The following is a 21,262-nucleotide window of genomic DNA, read 5'->3' on the forward strand; positions in this document are numbered from 1 at the left end:
GGTTCACGCTTACCTTGTACAGACACACCTCTCCATTGTTGTCTTATTTAATCTGTACACCTCCGACTATCTCGCACGCTACATAAACTGCTTTGCACGGCTGATTCAGCTTGTGTAAACCATGTGCAGGTTTATAGTATCACTCGGCCAACATATTACACACACGCGACCGAACATCGTCCACACCGGCCCTGGTGGCTGTCACCTCATCTTAGGAAAATCGTATGAACATCAATCAATAGGCACGACCTCACTATTTTGATGCGATTATCATAAAATCGCAATATGTTTAGGGATTTCTTTTAGGCTTCAGAAGATTAAAATGTCCAGAGGGCATGAAGAGGGAGGGGACAATAGTGCTATATATCATTCACATCATCATGCACATAAAGAGCTGGATGTGTCCTGGCTTGATCAGAAGGTCTTTTGTACTTGTAGCTTTTTTGATACGTTTGCGATTTTTTTTTTTTAAGAGCTAGCAACAGAAAAATTAAAAAACGAAGAGCTATACAGCCATATCGTCCTTGTTGTTTACCTATGAAACACCATTACAGCTGATCCTGTTCTGTTAGTCAGGTAATGGATATGAATATATTTAAAGGTAGACTGCCTTTCGGATTTTTCAAGTGTAGGTCATAAAAAGAATTTTCCCAGACACCCAGTTATTTTTGTTCAGTGGACCGAAAGCGACTGAATTCGAATCACAAGCTTCCAATTTTATTTGTTTTTTAAAATAGAACAAATAATGAATTTAGGGCCATGTGGCCCTACATTCTCTGCTATTTTTTCCTGCTTCACCATGACTCAATACAAGATACTACGTCATACATCACATAGTGGGCTTTCCTCGTTCGCACAAGGCATTGTGAGATACAAATTTGAAACAGGAGAGAAAAATGGAGGACGTGAGTGCGCGAATGAAACGTGAAAGACCGACTACAGTAACGGAAAGAAAGCGAGAAGAAAAGACGTTATGTTATATACGAAGGAAAGGAAACGCAGGACCAAACTAATAAATCAGTGCTCAGCGAGCACCTCGGTGTGATCAGCTGTTCGTTTAGCGACAGAATGATGGAACTGTCAGTGCACGCTCAAAGGGAAACCTGTAGATGGCAGTAATGCAACACTGTGGATGCCAGCTGCCGTAAAACCCAAAAGAAGAAGAAGGTAAACCTGCGCATGCGCACACGGACTTCCTCTGTCTGCGTGACTGCGCAAAGTGAGCGATTTCATGCACATTATTTGTTTTAATCCCTTCAAATTAAATCACTTCCCCGCCACAGAATGGCCTGATATTTTGAGATATTACAGAAATAAACATATATCACAACGACCACATTTCAGAGGGAACTAAATTTCACCGATTTTATGAAATCGAAAGGCCATCTAGTTTCAAGTGTTGTATTAAACAGGAAAATCCAAACAAGATGAGATGAGATAAAATGCTGAATTTGCTCATCAATTTAATCTTGGACAAGATAAAGTGGGTGTGGCCTAATAGTCTAACAAACGTTGATTGACATTCCTCTGTACCAGCCCAAACTGAACTAAAAATATTGCTGGAAAAACCATGAATCGCAGCAACTGTTTACCAAAACTCATTTTCACTCGCTAGGTTGTTGTTTTGTGCGACGTTATCATTTGCTCGGTTGCTTTTTAATCGCTAGCTTTCACATGCTAGTTCTGCAAGCACAATTATTGCTAAGTTAGCTTTTGCTTGCGAGTTGGTTTACCCTTGCTAGGTCAGCTTTTCCTTTGCGTGCTAGCTTTGCTTTCACTCAGTAGTTTGTTTTTGCCGTCTACAACTAGTTCGCTCAGGATTTTCGATAACTGCTATCTGGGCGGGACAAGCTTTATGATTAAAAATGGTTAAAGGTGTTTGATTTCTGAAAAATAAACCTTTTTGTAATTTAGCGTATGAACTCAATCATAAAACGCATTACTCGTTTGCAAATGTGAGGCCATGTTAAACTGATCAACCTTGCAATTGGCGTAGACGAAATGTACGCAAACGGTATCTGAGTTTAGCCACTCCCACTTTACATTCAAAGTAGAGAAAGTGCATGTAGATATTTGAAGGTCACTTGTTATGGATTCTTTATGCTACATGCTGAGAATCATTCACCTCATTTGAAGGCAACCAGGCATTCAGACTCATCCCTAAATGTACTTTTCTTGGACGTACTCTTTACCCCAAGAATAATTTTGATAAAATCAAGGACACGTCATGGCCGATCGCCTTCCGTCATTCTCTCTGACCTCATATTTGACAGCGAGTGGAAGGATATATATTTATCACCTACCTGTTGGTGTTTGCATATTATCTTTGAGGATATTTGCGTTTCTGTGTGTGTGTGTGTGTGTGTGTGTGTGTGTGTGTGTGTGTGTGTGTGTGTGCGTGCGTGTGTTAGGGAGTGTAGCAGGCGAGCGTAGTGGGGAATGCTGGGAGATTTTAATAACGCAGAAGCAGTGCACTGAGATTTAATAAAGGGAGATGATGTGATTACTGAACCCTGGCGCTGAGCCACCTTGCTTCACAGCAATATCCGCTCTCACACACACACACACACACACACACACACACACACACACACACACACATTCTGTCTCATATACACATACAGACACACACACACACCCGCCAATATAACCCATGCAATTATATTTACATGCATGATTTACATATTGATTCTTAATATATACACAAATGCACCAGCACAAAAGCTTGCAATATTTCTGACGGTGCATAAACCTTTCTTCAGACGTTCCGCTGTGTGTACATGCATGGAGAAACCACCCACACCACGATTCAGCTCCGATTTTTGTTAAGATTTATCAGAAGAACAATATGTCGGCTCGTGCGCCTACCTTACTGTCTGGGTAAGGTGAGTTTCGGTCCCATTTTCCCAGAGGTCATAATCACGGTTAACCCCTTCACTCCTGAGAGATCAAAGCTGTGATGAGTGATTGAACACAACCCGAGATCTCAGGAGCATAGCACAATGACAGGCTACTTCATTTACTACTATTCGCGTCCCTTTTTTTTGTGATGTTACACTGCGTACTGTGTGCTGGAAACATTCTGTGCAAATGCTGTATCGATGCCAGTTAAATGTTGTTGAGGTAGAGCTGAGAGCTTTCATGAACCTTATTACAGTTAGCCTCCTGATCAGGAATCCTTAATTATGAGTTACTGTTAATTTTAGGTAATAGAGCCTTTCTGAAGTAAGGCAGATTGTTGCTTTTGTGTGCGAGTGATTCATGTGCTAGTGTTCTTTTTTTATATGAATGTTAGAACTACTGACTTCTGTATGAATGCTATTTGAGTACTACTTGGTTACTGATGGCTAGTATATGAGTGCTGTTTGAGTGAATGCTATTTGAGAACTATTTGACTGCAGCGGGCGGCACGGTGGTGTAGTGGTTAGCGCTGTCGCCTCACAGCAAGAAGGTCCGGGTTCGAGCCCCGTGGCCGGCGAGGGCCTTTCTGTGCGGAGTTTGCATGTTCTCCCCGTGTCCGCGTGGGTTTCCTCCGGGTGCTCCGGTTTCCCCCACAGTCCAAAGACATGCAGGTTAGGTTAACTGGTGGCTCTAAATTGACCGTAGGTGTGAATGTGAGTGTGAATGGTTGTCTGTGTCTATGTGTCAGCCCTGTGATGACCTGGCGACTTGTCCAGGGTGTACCCCGCCTTTCGCCCGTAGTCAGCTGGGATAGGCTCCAGCTTGCCTGCGACCCTGTAGAACAGGATAAAGCGGCTAGAGATAATGAGATGAGATGAGATTTGACTGCAGCCTGAATGCAATTGAAGTTCTATTGACTGCTAGATGAATGAATGCAATTTGAGTACTACTAACTACTATATGCCTGCTATTTGAGAACTACTGACTGTTATATGAATGTTATTTGAGTATTTGACTTTTGTTATTTGAGTTATCTGACTGCTTTATGACTGCTGGAACTGCTATTTGAGTACTACTGACTGCCATATAAATGTTATTTGAGAACTACTGAAGAAGAAGAAGAAGAAGAAACCTTTATTCGTCACATGCACACTTCAAGCACAGTGAAATTCATCCTCTGCATTTAACCCATCTGAAGCAGTGAACACACACACACACCCAGAGCAGTGGGCAGCCACACCAGACCGCCCAGCTACCGTATATGACTATATGACTGCTATATGAATGCTATTTGAGTACTACTGACTGCTATATAAATGCTGACTGTTATTTTAGAACTACTGACTGTTATATAAATGCTATTTGAGAACTATTTGATTGCATATATGATTGCAACCTGAATGCTATTGAAGTGATATTGACTGTTATATACCCGCTATTTGAGGACTACTGACAGCTACAGTATATGAATGCGATTTGAGTACTACTGACTGCTATATGAATGCTGTGACTGCTATTTGGGAACTACCAACTGTTATATGAATTCTACTTGAGAACTACTGAATGTTATATGAATGCTATTTGAGTACTACTGATTGATATATGAATGCTAACTGCTATTTGAGAACTATTGACTGTTATATGACTGCTATTTGAGAACTACTGACTGTTATATGAATGCTATTTGAGTACTACTGACTGTTATATGAATGCTGACTGCTATTTGAGAGCTACTGACTGGTATAGAAATGCTGATTGTTATTTGAGAACGACTGACTTATATGAATGCTATTTGAGAACTGTTGACTGGTATATGAATGCTGACTGCTATTTGAGAACTACTGACTGTTATATGAATGCTATTTGAAAACTACTGACTGGTATATGAATGCTATTTGAGTACTACTGACTTGTATAGAAATACTGACTGCTATTTGAATACTACTGACAGGTATATGAATGCTATTTGAGTACTACTGACTGGTATTGAAATACTGACTGCTATTTGAGTACTACTGACTGGTATAAAAAATGCTGACTGCTATTTGAGTACTACTGACTGGTATATGAATGCTGACTGCTATTTGAGAGCTACTGACTGGTATAGAAATGTTGATTGTTATTTGAGAACGACTGACTTATATGAATGCTATTTGAGAACTGTTGACTGGTATATGAATGCTGACTGCTATTTGAGAACTACTGACTGTTATATGAATGCTCTTTGAGTCCTACTGACTGGTATATGAATGCTGACTTCTATGTGAGCGCTACTGACTGTTATATAAATGCTATTTGAGAACTAATTAACTGCTATCTGACTGCAGCCTGAATGCTATTGAAGTTCAATTGGCTGTTATATTAATGCTATTTGAGTACTACTGACTGCTATATGAACACTACTGTACGATGAGCACAGCTGACTGTATTGTTAATTGAAAAATATTGACTGCTGAATGCTATTTGAAGAATACTAACTTTTATATGAAGACTATTTCAGTGCTATTAAATCCTCAATACTATTCGAGTACTACTGACTCCTGAAAGGTTTTGGGTACTACTGACTGCTATATGAACGGTATTTGAGTTCTGTTGACTTCTGAATGCTGTTTCAATATTAATGACTGTGACATGAATGGGTATTTGAGTACTAGTGACTCTTGAATACTAATTGAGTGCTACTGACTACTGAATGCTATTTCAGTAATATACTGAATCCTGAATTTTTTTTGAGTATGAATGACTCCTCTCTTTTTTTTTACACAAAAGGTGTTTAAATACTGTTGAATCCTGAACACTCATGCTATATAAGTAGTATCTGAGTACTACTGACTACTGATTGCTATTTAAGTAGTAACAATTGCTATATGAGTAGTATTTGAGTACTATTGTATCGATAGCAATATGAATGCTAATTGAGTCATAAATGCTATTTCTGAATACTGTTTGAGTACTATTAAAGTGCTGAATGTTTTTGAGTACTACTGACTGCTGAATATCATCTTAGGCAAAGTAAATGTAATTTGAGTAATTTCTACTACTGAATACTATTTGAGTGATACTGACTGCTGAATTCTATTTCAGTAATACTGAATACTGAATCTATTTGAGTACTTGTGACTCCTCATTGTTTTTGACACGAAAGGTGTTTAAATATTGTTGAGTCCTGAACACTCATGTTATATAAGTAGTATGTGAGTACTACTGACTACTGATTGCTATTTAAGTAGTAACGACTGTTATATGAGTAGTGTTTGAGTACGATTGTATCAACAGGAATATGAATGCTAATTGAGTCATTTCTATTTCTGAATACTGTTTGAGTACTATTAAAGTGCTGAATGTTTTTGAGTACTACTGACTGCTGAATATCATCTAAGGCAATGTAAATGTACAGTAATTTGAGTAATTTCTACTACTGAATACTATTTGAGTGATACTGACTGCTGAATTCTATTTCAGTAATACTGAATACTGAATCTATTTGAGTACTTGTGACTCCTCATTGTTTTTGACATGAAAGGTGTTTAAATACTGTTGAGTCCTGAACACTCATGCTATATACTGTAAGTAGTATGTGGGTACTACTGATTGCTATTTAAGTAGTAACGACTGTTATATGAGTAGTGTTTGAGTACTATTGTATCGACAGGAATATGAATGCTAATTGAGTAATTTCTATTTCTGAATACTGTTTGAGTATTATTAAAGTGCTGAAAGTTTTTGAGTACTACTGACTGCTGAATATCATCTAAGGCAATGTAAATGTACAGCAATTTGAGTAATTTCTGCTACTGAATACTATTTGAGTGATACTGACTACTGAATGCTTTTTGAGTACCACTGGCTATGATATAAATCCTTTTTCTTATCTAGTATTGGCTGCTTTATGAATCCTTTACATCCTGAAAGACATCTACTCCCACAAGACTGTCTGCGTGACAGCAAGACACACGATGAGATGAAATGTCATCTGTTATTGTGATCGTATCCTCCGGCGATGCCCGAGTCTTCCGGCCCATCATTCCCAGTCTCCCGGGCGCTCATTTGGTTTGGTGATTCTGGTCTGCGGATCTGTTGCTCAGGGTGACTGTGAAGAGGGCTCAGTGTCGTTGGTATGGTTGTGTTAAGTAGGTGTAATTTTTGTTGGCGCGATTGGCAGATGGATTGAGACAGATTAGCTGTAGCAGCTGCGTTTCGGACAGGATCATCACATCGACGCAGATCAGACGCCTTTATGTGTGGACCTGGCTGCCTCTCCTTTCACCAGATTTAGGGAATAACACCTTCTTCTCGCTCAGCGAGGGTTCTGGAGCACACACACACACACACACAAATGTACACACCCATTCCTCCTAGTGGCCCTCTGCAATAGAATTTTGTTTAGTTGAAAATGTTTTTTCATCTCACTGCTCTTCATTTTGTGTTGCTTGCTTGGGTTATTGCCTTTTCTTCTGCAGCATCTCTCACATTAAAAAAAAAAGTTTCTCTTGGGTTTCTTATTACTTTCAGTGTTCACTTTTTTTTGGAAAAAGTAGCATCAGAGCGCATGCCAGTATGTGGTATCATGTTACGATAGAAAGTAAGATGACGTGATTGTGCTTATCACTAAGGCTCGTATCTTAAAGGGTACAAGAATTGAAAGTGAATTGCACACACACACACACACACACACATATATATATATATACATCTCAATGCACATGAAAGTATTCAGGTGTCCCTGTGCATGGTGTGTGTGTGTGTGTGTGTGTGTGTGTGTGTGTGTGTGTGTGTGTGTGTGTGTGTGTGTGCAGAAGTGTATGAACGAAAGAGCGAGAAATTCTCTGTTTATTTGAGTGTGTGGAAAAAAAGAGAGGAGAGATTAACCCCATGCTATTCTCAATCCTCGTTTATGAGTTTATAGCGTCTGTCTGGGCATCGCACTGTTTAAACAACAATCTAATTAATCCTGTCTTTATTAGTTTCACCGAGCTGAGCTGTGCCGGGAGAGAGGGAGGGAGCGAGGAGGGAGGACGGGGCAATTCTGCCAGAAAATACTAACAAAAGGAGGGAGGGCACGGACAGGAAAAGAATGAAGGATTTAGGAAGAATTTAAGCGTGAATGAAATGGGCCTTTAAATAAAAACTATAAATAAGACTTGTTGGGGTGAGAGGTAAAAAAAGTGAGAATGATCAAAATAAAGGAATTTGATGTATAGTACAGTACAGTACAGTACAGTACAGTACACCCCCAAAAGTCTTAGACACCCTGGTTTTTTTCCATACGAACTTTGTTCCATATTTCTATTTTATGATTTCTACACTATCGAGTCCAAACGTTCATTCTTTTTCCAGCACAAAATTAAATGTTACAGAAAAAAAGGTTTGTATCCGAGCAGCATATTACATTATTACACAAGAGAGCACTTTTCAGATTAAAAAAGAAAACATAATGAAGGCTACTGGGGTTTGGTGCAAAATGAAGAAGCGCGTGCAACAGTCAAAAGCATCCAGAAGAACTGTGGCTGGTTCTGGAAGATGCTCAGTAAAACCTACAGCTCATTTCCTTATCAAACTGCACTCATTGTATCTGAGACTACTTTTTTTTTTAAGCAAAGGGTCGTCTAACACCAAATATTGACTTTGTTTCATTTCTTATGGCTTGCTGATTACTGTTTATAGCATTTTTATTAATATTGAAACATTTCATTTTATTATTTTTAAGCCATTTTTGATCTACACCATTTCTTTACACGTGCCTAAGACTTTTGCACAGTACCGTGTATCTATATACACTACCGTTCAAAAGTTTGGGGTCACTTTGAAATGTCCTTATTTTTGAAAGAAAAGCACTGTTCTTTTCAATGAAGATCACTTTAAACTAATCAGAAATCCACTCTATACATTGCTAATGTGGGCGGCACGGTGGTGTAGTGGTTAGCGCTGTCGCCTCACAGCAAGAAGGTCCTGGGTTCGAGCCCCGGGGCCGGCGAGGGCCTTTCTGTGTGGAGTTTGCATGTTCTCCCCGTGTCCGCGTGGGTTTCCTCCGGGTGCTCCGGTTTCCCCCACAGTCCAAAGACATGCAGGTTAGGTTAACTGGTGACTCTAAATTGACCGTAGGTGTGAATGTGAGTGTGAATGGTTGTCTGTGTCTATGTGTCAGCCCTGTGATGACCTGGCGACTTGTCCAGGGTGTACCCCGCCTTTCACCCGTAGTCAGCTGGGATAGGCTCCAGCTTGCCTGCGACCCTGTAGAAGGATAAAGCGGCTAGAGATAATGAGATGAGATGAGACATTGCTAATGTGGTAAATGACTATTCTAGCTGCAAATGTCTGGTTTTTGGTGCAATATCTCCATAGGTGTATAGAGGCCCATTTCCAGCAACTCTCACTCCAGTGTTCTAATGGTACAATGTGTTTGCTCATTGCCTCAGAAGGCTAATGGATGATTAGAAAACCCTTGTACAATCATGTTAGCACAGCTGAAAACAGTTGAGCTCTTTAGAGAAGCTATAAAACTGACCTTCCTTTGAGCAGATTGAGTTTCTGGAGCATCACATTTGTGGGGTCGATTAAATGCTCAAAATGGCCAGAAAAATGTCTTGACTATATTTTCTATTCATTTTACAACTTATGGTGGGAAAGAAAAGTGTGACTTTTCATGGAAAACACAAAATTGTCTGGGTGACCCCAAACTTTTGAACGGTAGTGTACATATAATTTGATGCCGATGGAAATCAACTACACCTCCAGTCAGTGTTTCTACAGTTATTATGAAAATATATTCCAGCCTAGTGTGTGGGACTTGAATAGTTTACATGAAGTAAAGCTCAGTAAACGAATCCTCAACCAGTTTTAATAGAACTAAGCTAAAGAAAGAAAGAAATCAAAGACAGCGCATCATGAAGGAGATTTAGACTTTTGTTATCACCGTGAAGTTAAGTATTTTCCTATAACACCACTTCCTCACTTCCTGTGTTCAAGTATTTATTCTTCAAATACCACAGCAGTCCTGTCTGGCCAACACTAACAATTTTATATATTTGCTTATTTATTAAAGAATTTCATACTTTTTGTCCATTTCTAGTTACATTTAATGTTATGAAACACGTTATAACAGTAATAAACTCACCAGCTTCTCTTTTTTAATTCTCTTAAAGTTTATAAGACAAATCAAGACAAATGCAGCTCTGTCCAGAAGACTTCCTGTGTCCAGCTTACAGCTGACACTGGAGACTCCTTCCAAAAAGGCTCAGGAATACCTTCCTCACTATATCGACACACATTACACACAGTTTTTAAATGAAGCATCCCATTCAAGTCCCTGTGTACTATAGAAATGATTCAAGCACATTACATAATATTTAACAGTTATTCCATGAAATCAAGTCGTACATGAGCTGATACCCGACGAGGCGCGTAGCACCAAGTTAGCTACAATCCATGTACGACGAGATTTAATGGAAGAACTCTTTTATTCTATCCGCGTTCACTGGATTTTGAGAAACAGAGCATTTTTCTTTTTCTTTTTTGCAAATTCAATCAATAAAAACTTTATACATAACGTCCGACAAAATAATTTCCGCTTAGCTGGACTTCTTAAAAAGCTATCGATGGCTGCACAAATTGACTTGAGTGTTGTTGTTTGGTTTTTTTATACAAAGCGTCATCTTGCTGTCGTGCCGAGGTATAGAAGGGCTTTAGACATTTATTTAATTCTTCCTTGGACATTTCAGTTCTGTGATTTTCAAACTTCTTTGAGCTTTTGAACCAGTCTAAAAAAAATTTCAACAAATTTTAACGCTTAAACACGAAGACCGTAAACAAACCAGCGAAATGACGGGAGTAATTTGTGAAAAATGCGATGATAATAATAATTCTTGAAAAATAAAAAAAAAGATATGTTCTTACCATGAAATACTTTCATTTCATATTTTGTTGCTTTTTATTTTGAATATTTTGGGGTTTTGTTTTCGAGTAGAGTTTTTATTTCGTCCTCGGTTGGTTCAGAAACACGTTCCACCATTTTGTTTTTCTCTCCTCACCATATATGAGCTGATATCCTAGTAGTAGAGTCACCAATCAGAGTGCACGATTGCTTATATCCAGTGAATGTGGATAGAATAGAAACCTATTATCCGTGCTGCTGTTAGAGAAAATGAATCAAGTCCTGAAGTTCTGACCAATCAGCGTCAGGTTTCCCAAAAGCCTCTTAACAGTAAGAACATCTTAACTAGGAGAGAGAGTGTTCATTCATTATGATGCTCGCTCTACCATTAATAATGATCTCTGTGCTACGATGCTTTTGGGAAACCCACCCCAGAACAGTTCTCTCGTATAAACGCCATTAGCATCACATTAAACTTTTTTGTGTGTGTGTGCAGGTGGAAATTTTAGGAAGAAGAATCTCTTGAATAATAAGGACTGTATATATTTTGCCTGAATCATATTCATAAATAAATTTGCGCCGTGATCTTATATGGTTCGGTGATGTTTTTCTGTGCACTTGAACAGGATGCAAAAGTTTGTGAACCCTTTGAAAAATGCCGTATTATTAAGCGTGAAGATGTTCTCCTGTTATTCGGCACCATCCGAATCCATTAGAGTGCACAGCACTGGGTTCGATGAATTCCTCCTCTTCTGTACATTATGGTCCTTTCAGTGTCTCAGTGTGTCTTATTGCTAAGTGCTGCCTCCCAGTGTCTCACCTTAAACACTGCACAGATGTTCAACACTTCAGTTTCTACACCATAGATCTGCATATCAGTGATCCGATATACAGCTGGATATGATATTTAATATACAATACCGTTATGATAGATATGTAGAAAGAGGCTGAAAACAGAGACAGTGTTCTTGGGCAGCATTTGCACTTGTCCATGTATGAGAGCTTCCTTATCTGAGAGGTTTCATATTTTGTGTACATTTTTTCCTAAAAAGCAAGACCTGCTGTGATTTAGTTCGTGTTTTCTAATCTAATACACTTTTTAAATACACTTTTGTGAAATATATTAAAGACATACACTACCGTTCAAAAGTTTGGGGTCACCCAGACAATTTTGTGTTTTCCATGAAAAGTCACACTTTGATTTACCGCCATAAGTTGTAAAATGAATAGAAAATATAGTCAAGACATTTTTCTGGCCATTTTGAGCATTTAATCGACCCCACAAATGTGATGCTCCAGAAACTCAATCTGCTCAAAGGAAGGTCAGTTTTATAGCTTCTCTAAAGAGCTCAACTGTGTTCAGCTGTGCTAACATGATTGTACAAGGGTTTTCTAATCATCCATTAGCCTTCTGAGGCAATGAGCAAACACATTGTACCATTAGAACACTGGAGTGAGAGTTGCTGGAAATGGGCCTCTATACACCTATGGAGATCTCATGTCATTATCTCTAGCCGCTTTATCCTGTTCTACAGGGTCGCAGGCAAGCTGGAGCCTATCCCAGCTGACTACGGGCGAAAGGCAGGGTACACCCTGGACAAGTCGCCAGGTCATCACAGGGCTGACACATAGACACAGACAACCATTCACACTCACATTCACACCTACGGTCAATTTAGAGTCACCAGTTAACCTAACCTGCATGTCTTTGGACTGTGGGGGAAACCAGAGCACCCGGAGGAAACCCACGCGGACACAGGGAGAACATGTAAACTCCACACAGAAAGGCCCTCGCCAGCCACGGGGCTCGAACCCGGACCTTCTTGCTGTGAGGCGACAGCGCTAACCACTACACCACCGTGCCGCCCCACCTATGTAGATATTGCACCAAAAACCAGACATTTGCAGCTAGAATATTCATTTACCACATTAGCAATGTATAGAGTGGATTTCTGATTAGTTTAAAGTGATCTTCATTGAAAAGAACAGTGCTTTTCTTTCAAAAATAAGGAAATTTCAAAGTGACCCCAAACTTTTGAACGGTAGTGTACTCTATGGACTGTACATAGCATCTTGGAGGGTTTTTTTTCTTCAAAAATCTATCAAATTATGTCCTGTAATGTTTGGTGTGTGTGTTTTAGGCTATTTGTGCGGAAATGCAGTGCGTGCCTGCAGGTGATTGGACGCTCAGAGCTGATCATGCGTGTGCTGGGGCAGGTGTATCACCTGGCCTGCTTCAGCTGCTGCGAGTGTGAGCGCCGGCTCCAAAGAGGTGACGAGTTTGTGCTCAAGGAAGGTCAGCTGCTCTGCCGTGGAGATTATGAGAAGGAAAGAGAGATGCTCGCTGCCATCAGCCCTGCCCCCACCGAGTCAGGTGAAATAGTATCTGTTTTTATGGTCATGTCATGTGCGTACATGTATAATGTAGATAATGTAGAAGGAAAGGACCAGGATAATGGCATTGCATAACTGATTGTATGAAGTGTAAGAAAAGAGTGACCATTTCATAAGAAACAAAATGATACAGCGATTTGAGATGGGTGTTTTGTTTTGTTTTATTTGTATATTTTTGTCATTTTATATTTAAACCAGAAGGGCACTCGGTGGAGTAGAGTGCATACCTCCACCAAAGTACATATTATCAACAGCAAAATCAAATCACTTGAACGTGGGATAATGCTAAAGCTGTCCACCAAATTTCATCCAAATCCGTTCACCAGTTTTTGAGTTACATTGGGAACAAACAAAAAAAAAAATCCTGGATCCACATACATATCTAGATTTGTGTCAAAATCTAATCAATGGTTCCTTGGCCTATGGTCCACCTTTCCTCCAAATGTCATCAAAATCCGTTCACTACTTTTTGAGTTACATTGGGAACAGACAAAAAAATCCTGGATCCACATACAACCCCGATTCCAAAAAAGTTGGGACAAAGTACAAATTGTAAATAAAAACAGAATGCAATAATTTACAAATCTCAAAAACTGATATTGTATTCACAATAGAACATAGACAACATATCAAATGTCAAAAGTGAGACATTTTGAAATTTCATGCCAAATATTGGCTCATTTGAAATTTCATGACAGCAACACATCTCAAAAAAGCTGGGACAGGGGCAATAAGAGGCTGGAAAAGTTAAAGGTACAAAAAAGGAACAGCTGGAGGACCAAATTGCAACTCATTAGGTCAATTGGCAATAGGTCATTAACATGACTGGGTATAAAAAGAGCATCTTGGAGTGGCAGCGGCTCTCAGAAGTAAAGATGGGAAGAGGATCACCAATCCCCCTAATTCTGCGCCGACAAATAGTGGAGCAATATCAGAAAGGAGTTTGACAGTGTAAAATTGCAAAGAGTTTGAACATATCATCATCTACAGTGCATAATATCATCAAAAGATTCAGAGAATCTGGAAGAATCTCTGTGCGTAAGGGTCAAGGCCGGAAAACCATACTGGGTGCCTGTGATCTTCGGGCCCTTAGACGGCACTGCATCACATACAGGCATGCTTCTGTATTGGAAATCACAAAATGGGCTCAGGAATATTTCCAGAGAACATTATCTGTGAACATAATTCACCGTGCCATCCGCCGTTGCCAGCTAAAACTCTATAGTTCAAAGAAGAAGCCGTATCTAAACATGATCCAGAAGCGCAGATGTCTTCTCTGGGCCAAGGCTCATTTAAAATGGACTGTGGCAAAGTGGAAAACTGTTCTGTGGTCAGACGAATCAAAATTTGAAGTTCTTTATGGAAATCAGGGACGCCGTGTCATTCGGACTAAAGAGGAGAAGGACGACCCAAGTTGTTATCAGCGCTCAGTTCAGAAGCCTGCATCTCTGATGGTATGGGGTTGCATTAGTGCGTGTGGCATGGGCAGCTTACACATCTGGAAAGACACCATCAATGCTGAAAGGTATATCCAGGTTCTAGAGCAACATATGCTCCCATCCAGACGACGTCTCTTTCAGGGAAGACCTTGCATTTTCCAACATGACAATGCCAAACCACATACTGCATCAATTACAGCATCATGGCTGCGTAGAAGAAGGGTCCGGGTACTGAACTGGCCAGCCTGCAGTCCAGATCTTTCACCCATAGAAAACACTTGCCGCATCATAAAACGGAAGATACGACAAAAAAGACCTAAGACAGTTGAGCAACTAGAATCCTACATTAGACAAGAATGGGTTAACATTCCTATCCCTAAACTTGAGCAACTTGTCTCCTCAGTCCCCAGACGTTTACAGACTGTTGTAAAGAGAAAAGGGGATGTCTCACAGTGGTAAACATGGCCTTGTCCCAACTTTTTTGAGATGTGTTGTCATGAAATTTAAAATCACCTAATTTTTCTCTTTAAATGATACATTTTCTCAGTTTAAACATTTGATATGTCATCTATGTTCTATTCTGAATAAAATATGGAATTTTGAAACTTCCACATCATTGCATTCCATTTTTATTTACAATTTGTACTTTGTCCCAAATTTTTTGGAATCAGGGTTGTACGTGTATATCCAGCTTTGTGTCAAAATCTAGTCAATGGTTCCTTGGCCCATGGTCCACCTTTCCACCAAATTTCATCAAAATCCATCCACTACTTTTTGAGTTACGGTACTTTGGGAACATAAAAAAAATCCTGGCTCCACATACGTGTATATCCAGATTTGCATCAAAATCTAATCAATGGTTCCTTGGCCCATGGCCCACCTTTCCACCAAATGTCATCAAAATCCATTCACTACTTTTTGAGTTACATTGGGAACAAAAACAAACAAACAATTGGAGGTGAAATCACAACCACCTCCAACAATGTTGCTGGAGGAAAAACAGTTTTAAGGCCACTGTCTTTGGTCAAAACTCTACCATTGCGAAGAATCTAGTTTCGACTATTGGACCAAATTCCTGCAAGCCATATTTCCAACACAGTAAGGTGTTATAGCAAACCAGGAACCTTTTCAGGAACTCTGAATTTCCACAGGGCCAATTTTAGTTCCAGGAACCTTGTACTAGGGGCAGCACGGTGGTGTAGTGGTTAGCGCTGTCGCCTCACAGCAAGAAGGTTCTGGGTTCGAGCCCCGTGGCCGGCGAGGGCCTTTCTGTGTGGAGTTTGCATGTTCTCCCCATGTCTGCGTGGGTTTCCTCCAGGTGCTCCAGTTTCCCCCACAGTCCAAAGACATGCAGGTTAGGTTAACTGGTGGTTCTAAATTGACTGTGAGTGTGAATGGTTGTCTGTGTCTATGTGTCAGGCTTGTGATGACCTGGTGACTTGTCCAGGGTGTACCCCACCTCTCACCCATAGTCAGCTGAGATAGGCTCCAGCTTGCCTGCGACCCTGTACAGGATAAGCGGCTAAAGATAATGGATGGAACCTTGTACTAGATGATTGTACAAGCTTTTAAAGCTCCACGGACTGGCTCCATCATATCTTAATGATTTAATTAGTATCAAGCAAAAGAGCTCATATTGTTGACAGTTTAATAATAGCTTGGGAGATGATGCGTTAAATGCAGGGTGCTAGGGCCTTTACTTCTGCTGCAGCAACTTTATGGAACAGTCTTTCTCCTTGTCTTCATGAAATCAAATCACTGTGTGTTTTTAAATGCGAATTAAAGACGCCTTTGTTTAGGGCTGCATTTTTATTTCATTCATGAATTTTATTATTCGTGGCCGCATTATTTTCTTTTATTGTATTTTATTGAATTATATTTTTAGTTATTGTATATCAAATCAAATCAAGTTTATTTGTACAGCGCTTTTAACAATAAACATTGTCGCAAAGCAGCTTTACAGAATTTGAACGACTTAAAACATGAGCTAATTTTATCCCTAATCTATCCCCAATGAGCAAGCCTGTGGCGACGGTGGCAAGGAAAAACTCCCTCAGACGACATGAGGAAGAAACCTCGAGAGGAACCAGACTCAAAAGGGAACCCATCCTCATTTGGGCAACAACAGACAGCCTGACTATAATATTAACAGTTTTAACAGGTATAACCCTCAACTGTCCTCATGGGGCCGTCCTTCACAGGAGTGGGGCGATAAAACTCCGACCAGACACAGGGCACCAGGATGGATCAAGCAGGTCCGAGGGGCAGAAGAGGCCAGCATCTCAATCCCAGGATCAACATGTAACTCAGAGGGACAGATGGGGGGGGGGAGAAAGAAAACACGTTGTTAGGTATGCCCTAAAAATGACAAGTATTAAATCTGTGTGGTAGGCTCACAGAGACGAGAGTCTTTACATCAGGCATGACGCACAATGGCATGTTAATATGGTAAAAAATATATCATGACCTGCTCTGGCTGGATGCTTGATTGGGTGATGGGAGCACACTCCTCAGCAATGATGAGATGCAGATGGGACCCTTAGGCCTGGCCAAGACAATTCAGTTACATTTCACCGGGTCTGGGACATGCGACAGAACGTCTGACGGCCGATTCCCTGCAGGCTACGATAGCCAGTCGAGGTCCCCACCGTCTCCACCAAAAGATTTCCTGTTGACTCCATGTAACTCAGAGGGACAGATTTGGGGTGGGGGGGGGGGGGTGGGGGGGGGGAAGAGAAAGAAAACACAGGTGGTTAGGTATGCCCAATGTCACCTGAATAAGTAGGAACAGTATACATATTGCACCGAGTACAAGCAGGGACTCCGGCAACTAACTATGACAGCATAACTAAAAGGAGAGAGCCAGAAGGTAACACAGGCATGAGGGAGCCCCGGGACATAAAGCAGCCAGCCACTGCACCGTCAACAAACTCGAGTGAGCAAGCGAGTGGGGACTGACAGCATCCATACATCCCAGTTTACCAAAACACTCTATGTCTGAGGACCCTCCAGATCTACTCCTTTACCTCATAAACACCATTAACAAAAGGCTTGACTAAACAGATATGTTTTCAGCCTAGACTTAAATGCTGAGACTGTGTATGATTCCCGAACATTACTTGGAAGGCTGTTCCATAACAGTGGGGCTTTGTAAGAAAAGGCTCTGCCCCCTGATGTAGCCTTCACTATACGAGGTACCAGCAGATAGCCTGCACCTTTTGATCTAAGTAGGCGTGGCGGGTCATAGAGGAGCAGAAGTTCACTCAGGTACTGTGGTGCGAGACCATTTAGTGCTTTAAAGGTCAATAGTAGTATTTTATAATCAATACGAAATTTGATTGGGAGCCAATGCAGTGTGGATAAGACAGGCGTGATGTGGTCATATTTTCTAGTTCTAGTAAGGACTCTTGCTGCGGCATTTTGAACTAACTGGAGCTTGTTTATGCACTTATTGGAACATCCAGACAGTAAGGCATTACAATAATCCAACCTGGAGGTAACGAAAGCATGGACTAGTTTTTCTGCATCATGCAATGACATTAAATTTCTTATCTTTGCAATATTTCTGAGATGAAAGAAAGCTATCCGGGTGATGTTATCAATGTGAGTTTCGAATGAAAGACTGGGGTCAATAATCACTCCGAGGTCCTTTACTGCTGCACGTGAAGAAACAGAAAGGCCATCCAGAGTTACTGTGTAATCAGAAAACTTACTTCTAGCTTTATGTGGTCCTAGCACAAGTACTTCAGTCTTGTCAGAGTTAAGCAGAAGGAAATTTATAAGCATCCAGTGTCTAATGTCCTTAACACATTCCTCAATTTTATTAAGCTGGTGTCTCTCATCAGGTTTTGCAGAGACATACAACTGTGTGTCATCAGCATAACAGTGGAAACTAATACAATGTTTATGAATAATATCGCCCAAAGGTAACATATATAGAGAAAAAAGCAGTGGACCCAAGACAGAACCTTGTGGAACACCAAACTTTACCTCGGTACGTCTAGAAATATCACCATTTATATCGACATACTGATAACGATCAGTTAGATAAGACCTGAGCCAGGAGAGGGCCATTCCCTTAACTCCCACAACATTTTCTAGTCTATCCAGAAGAATGGAATGATCAATGGTATCAAATGCTGCACTAAGGTCAAGCAACACAAGTAGCGAGACACAGCCCTGATCAGACGCCAACAGTAGGTCGTTTACTACTTTAACCAGAGCTGTCTCTGTGCTATGATGAGGTCTAAATCCTGACTGATACATTTCATGGATGTTATTCCTATGTAAATATGAGCATAACTGCTGTGCCACAGCTTTTTCAAGGATCTTGGAGATAAAGGGGAGGTTTGATATTGGCCGATAATTGGACAGCTGACAGGGATCAAGGTCAGGTTTTTTAATCAGGGGTTTGATAACTGCTAGTTTAAAGGATTTGGGTACATAGCCAATCATAAGAGAAGAATTTATTATTTTTAGAAGCGGTTCAATTACTCCAGGCATTATCTGTTTGAATAGATGTGTCGGTAAGGGATCTAGTACGCAAGTTGAGGCTTTTGATGTAGAGATTAATGAGAGTAATTCAGTTTCTTTTAGGGGAGTAAAACATTCTAACTGATGATCTGATACAGTTATATTGTTAACTACAAGGTCGCTTTCATTGTCTAACCTTAAATTAGTAGTTTGAATTTTTTGTCGGATATTCTCAATTTTGTCATTAAAAAATTCATGAAGTCGTTGCTACTACATACTGCAGGTGTGCATGTGTTGATAGTGGACTTATTCCTGGTTAATTTTGCTACAGTATTAAATAGGAATCTAGGATTATTTTTGTTATCTTCTATTAGGGAGGAGAGATATGTTGATCTCGCAGCACTAAGAGCTTTTTTATACTTCAGGAAGCTCTCCTTCCACGCCAATTTGAACACTACCAATTTTGTTTGACGCCATTTACGTTCCAATTTTCGAGTGGTCTGTTTTAATGTGCGAGTGTCATCATTATACCAGGGTGCTAATTTTTTGTCTCTGACCATTTTCCTTTTTAGAGGAGCTACATTATCTAAAGTATGGCGGAATGTTGACTCTAAGCATTCAGTTGCCTGATCGAGTTCTGCAGGGGCTGACAATGACCCAATCAAAGTTGATAACTCTGGGAGATCATTTATAAAGCTCTGTGCAGTAGTTGACATGAAAGTACGTTTAATACAGTAGCGTGGTGAGGTGCATATATTATTACTCAGACATATTTTGAATGAGATGAGACAATGATCTGAGATAACTTCAGACTGTGGAAGTATGACTATATTGTCTACGTTTAATCTGAATGTTAGTATTAGATCAAGGGTGTGACCACCATTATGGGTCGGTCCTATGACATTCTGCTTAATCCCGACTGAATCTAAGATGGACACAAACGCTGTTTTTAAAGGGTCTTCTGGGTTATCAAAGTGAATATTAAAATCTCCGACAACTAAAGCTTTGTCTAAGGAAATAACCAAATCTGAGATAAAATCTGCAAATTCAGAAAGAAACTCAGAATATGGCCCCGGGGGCCTGTAAATAATAAGCAATGGAATTAACTGGGTAGACTTATTTTTTGAGGCTACATACATTATATGAGTATGAAGAACTTCAAATGTATTAAATTTATAACCAGGTTTGTGTGTTACACCTAGATAATCGTTATAAATAACCGCGACGCCTCCTCCTCTGCCAGTTAGACGAGGCTGGTGTATATAACTGTATCCAGGAGGACTCGCTTCATTTAATGCTATATATTCATTTGGCTTAATCCATGTTTCTGTTAAACACAGTACATTAAACTCCTGATCAGTAATGAGTTCATTAACCATTAGCGCTTTAGATGTAAGAGATCTAATATTTAATAGCCCCACCTTTAGATCAAAGGTGCTGGCAGCAGCTGTACAGTCAGTCTGATCTAATTTTATATTGATTAGGTTACTGGAACAAACTCTCTGAAAATTTCTACCTTTTTGTTGAGCTCGGGGAACAGACACAGTCTCGATGTAGTGGGCCCTGAGTGACGACTCTGTGCAGCTAGCAGACAGTCGGTTTAGCCTGTTCGTCTGCTCCCTGGCCTTGGCTCTGGATTGTCAGAAATTAACTAGGCCTGTTCTGAGACTATGACCTATGCTGCAGGAAATGAGAGCAGCACCTTCCCGAGTGGGATGGATACCGTCCCGCCCTAACAGGCCAGCAGTGCCCTCAAAATTAGCCCAATTATCTATAAAGCCCACACTGTTTTCAGAGCGCCACCTGGACAGCCAGCAGTTCAGCGACCATAACCTGCTGTAAGCTACATCGCCACGCCGCATTGGGATGGGGCCAGAGCATACTACAGCATCGGACATCGCCTTCGCTAATTTAAACACCTCTACAAAGTTACTCTTAGTAACCTCAGACTGACGAAGGCGTATATCATTAGCTCCTGCATGGATAACTATCTTTGAGAACCTATGCTTGCCTAGGACCCTAAGATTACCTGCTATGTCCGGCGCCCTGGCTCCCGGTATACACCTGACTAAAGCTGCTGGTGCCCCTAAAGGCTGAGCTAATTTCACATGCCGTATGATAGAGTCCCCTATAACCAGAGCTCTTTCAGGTTTCTCAGTGGGTGCATCACTAAGGAGAGCAAACC

General features: G+C 40.5%; 1 protein-coding gene across 1 annotated transcript in view; it reads left to right on the forward strand.

Annotated features, from left to right (window-relative positions):
• lmx1al (LIM homeobox transcription factor 1, alpha-like) overlaps nt 1-21,262 on the forward strand; it is a 104,753-nt gene that overhangs the window by 67,255 nt on the left and 16,236 nt on the right. The window contains exon 4 of the mRNA XM_060942545.1: nt 12,913-13,145. Coding sequence (XP_060798528.1) covers nt 12,913-13,145 — 233 coding nt within the window. The remainder of the gene's footprint in view (nt 1-12,912; nt 13,146-21,262) is intronic.

The sequence above is a fragment of the Neoarius graeffei genome, chromosome 16, assembly GCF_027579695.1.
Source record: "Neoarius graeffei isolate fNeoGra1 chromosome 16, fNeoGra1.pri, whole genome shotgun sequence".
Classification (NCBI taxonomy): domain Eukaryota; kingdom Metazoa; phylum Chordata; class Actinopteri; order Siluriformes; family Ariidae; genus Neoarius; species Neoarius graeffei.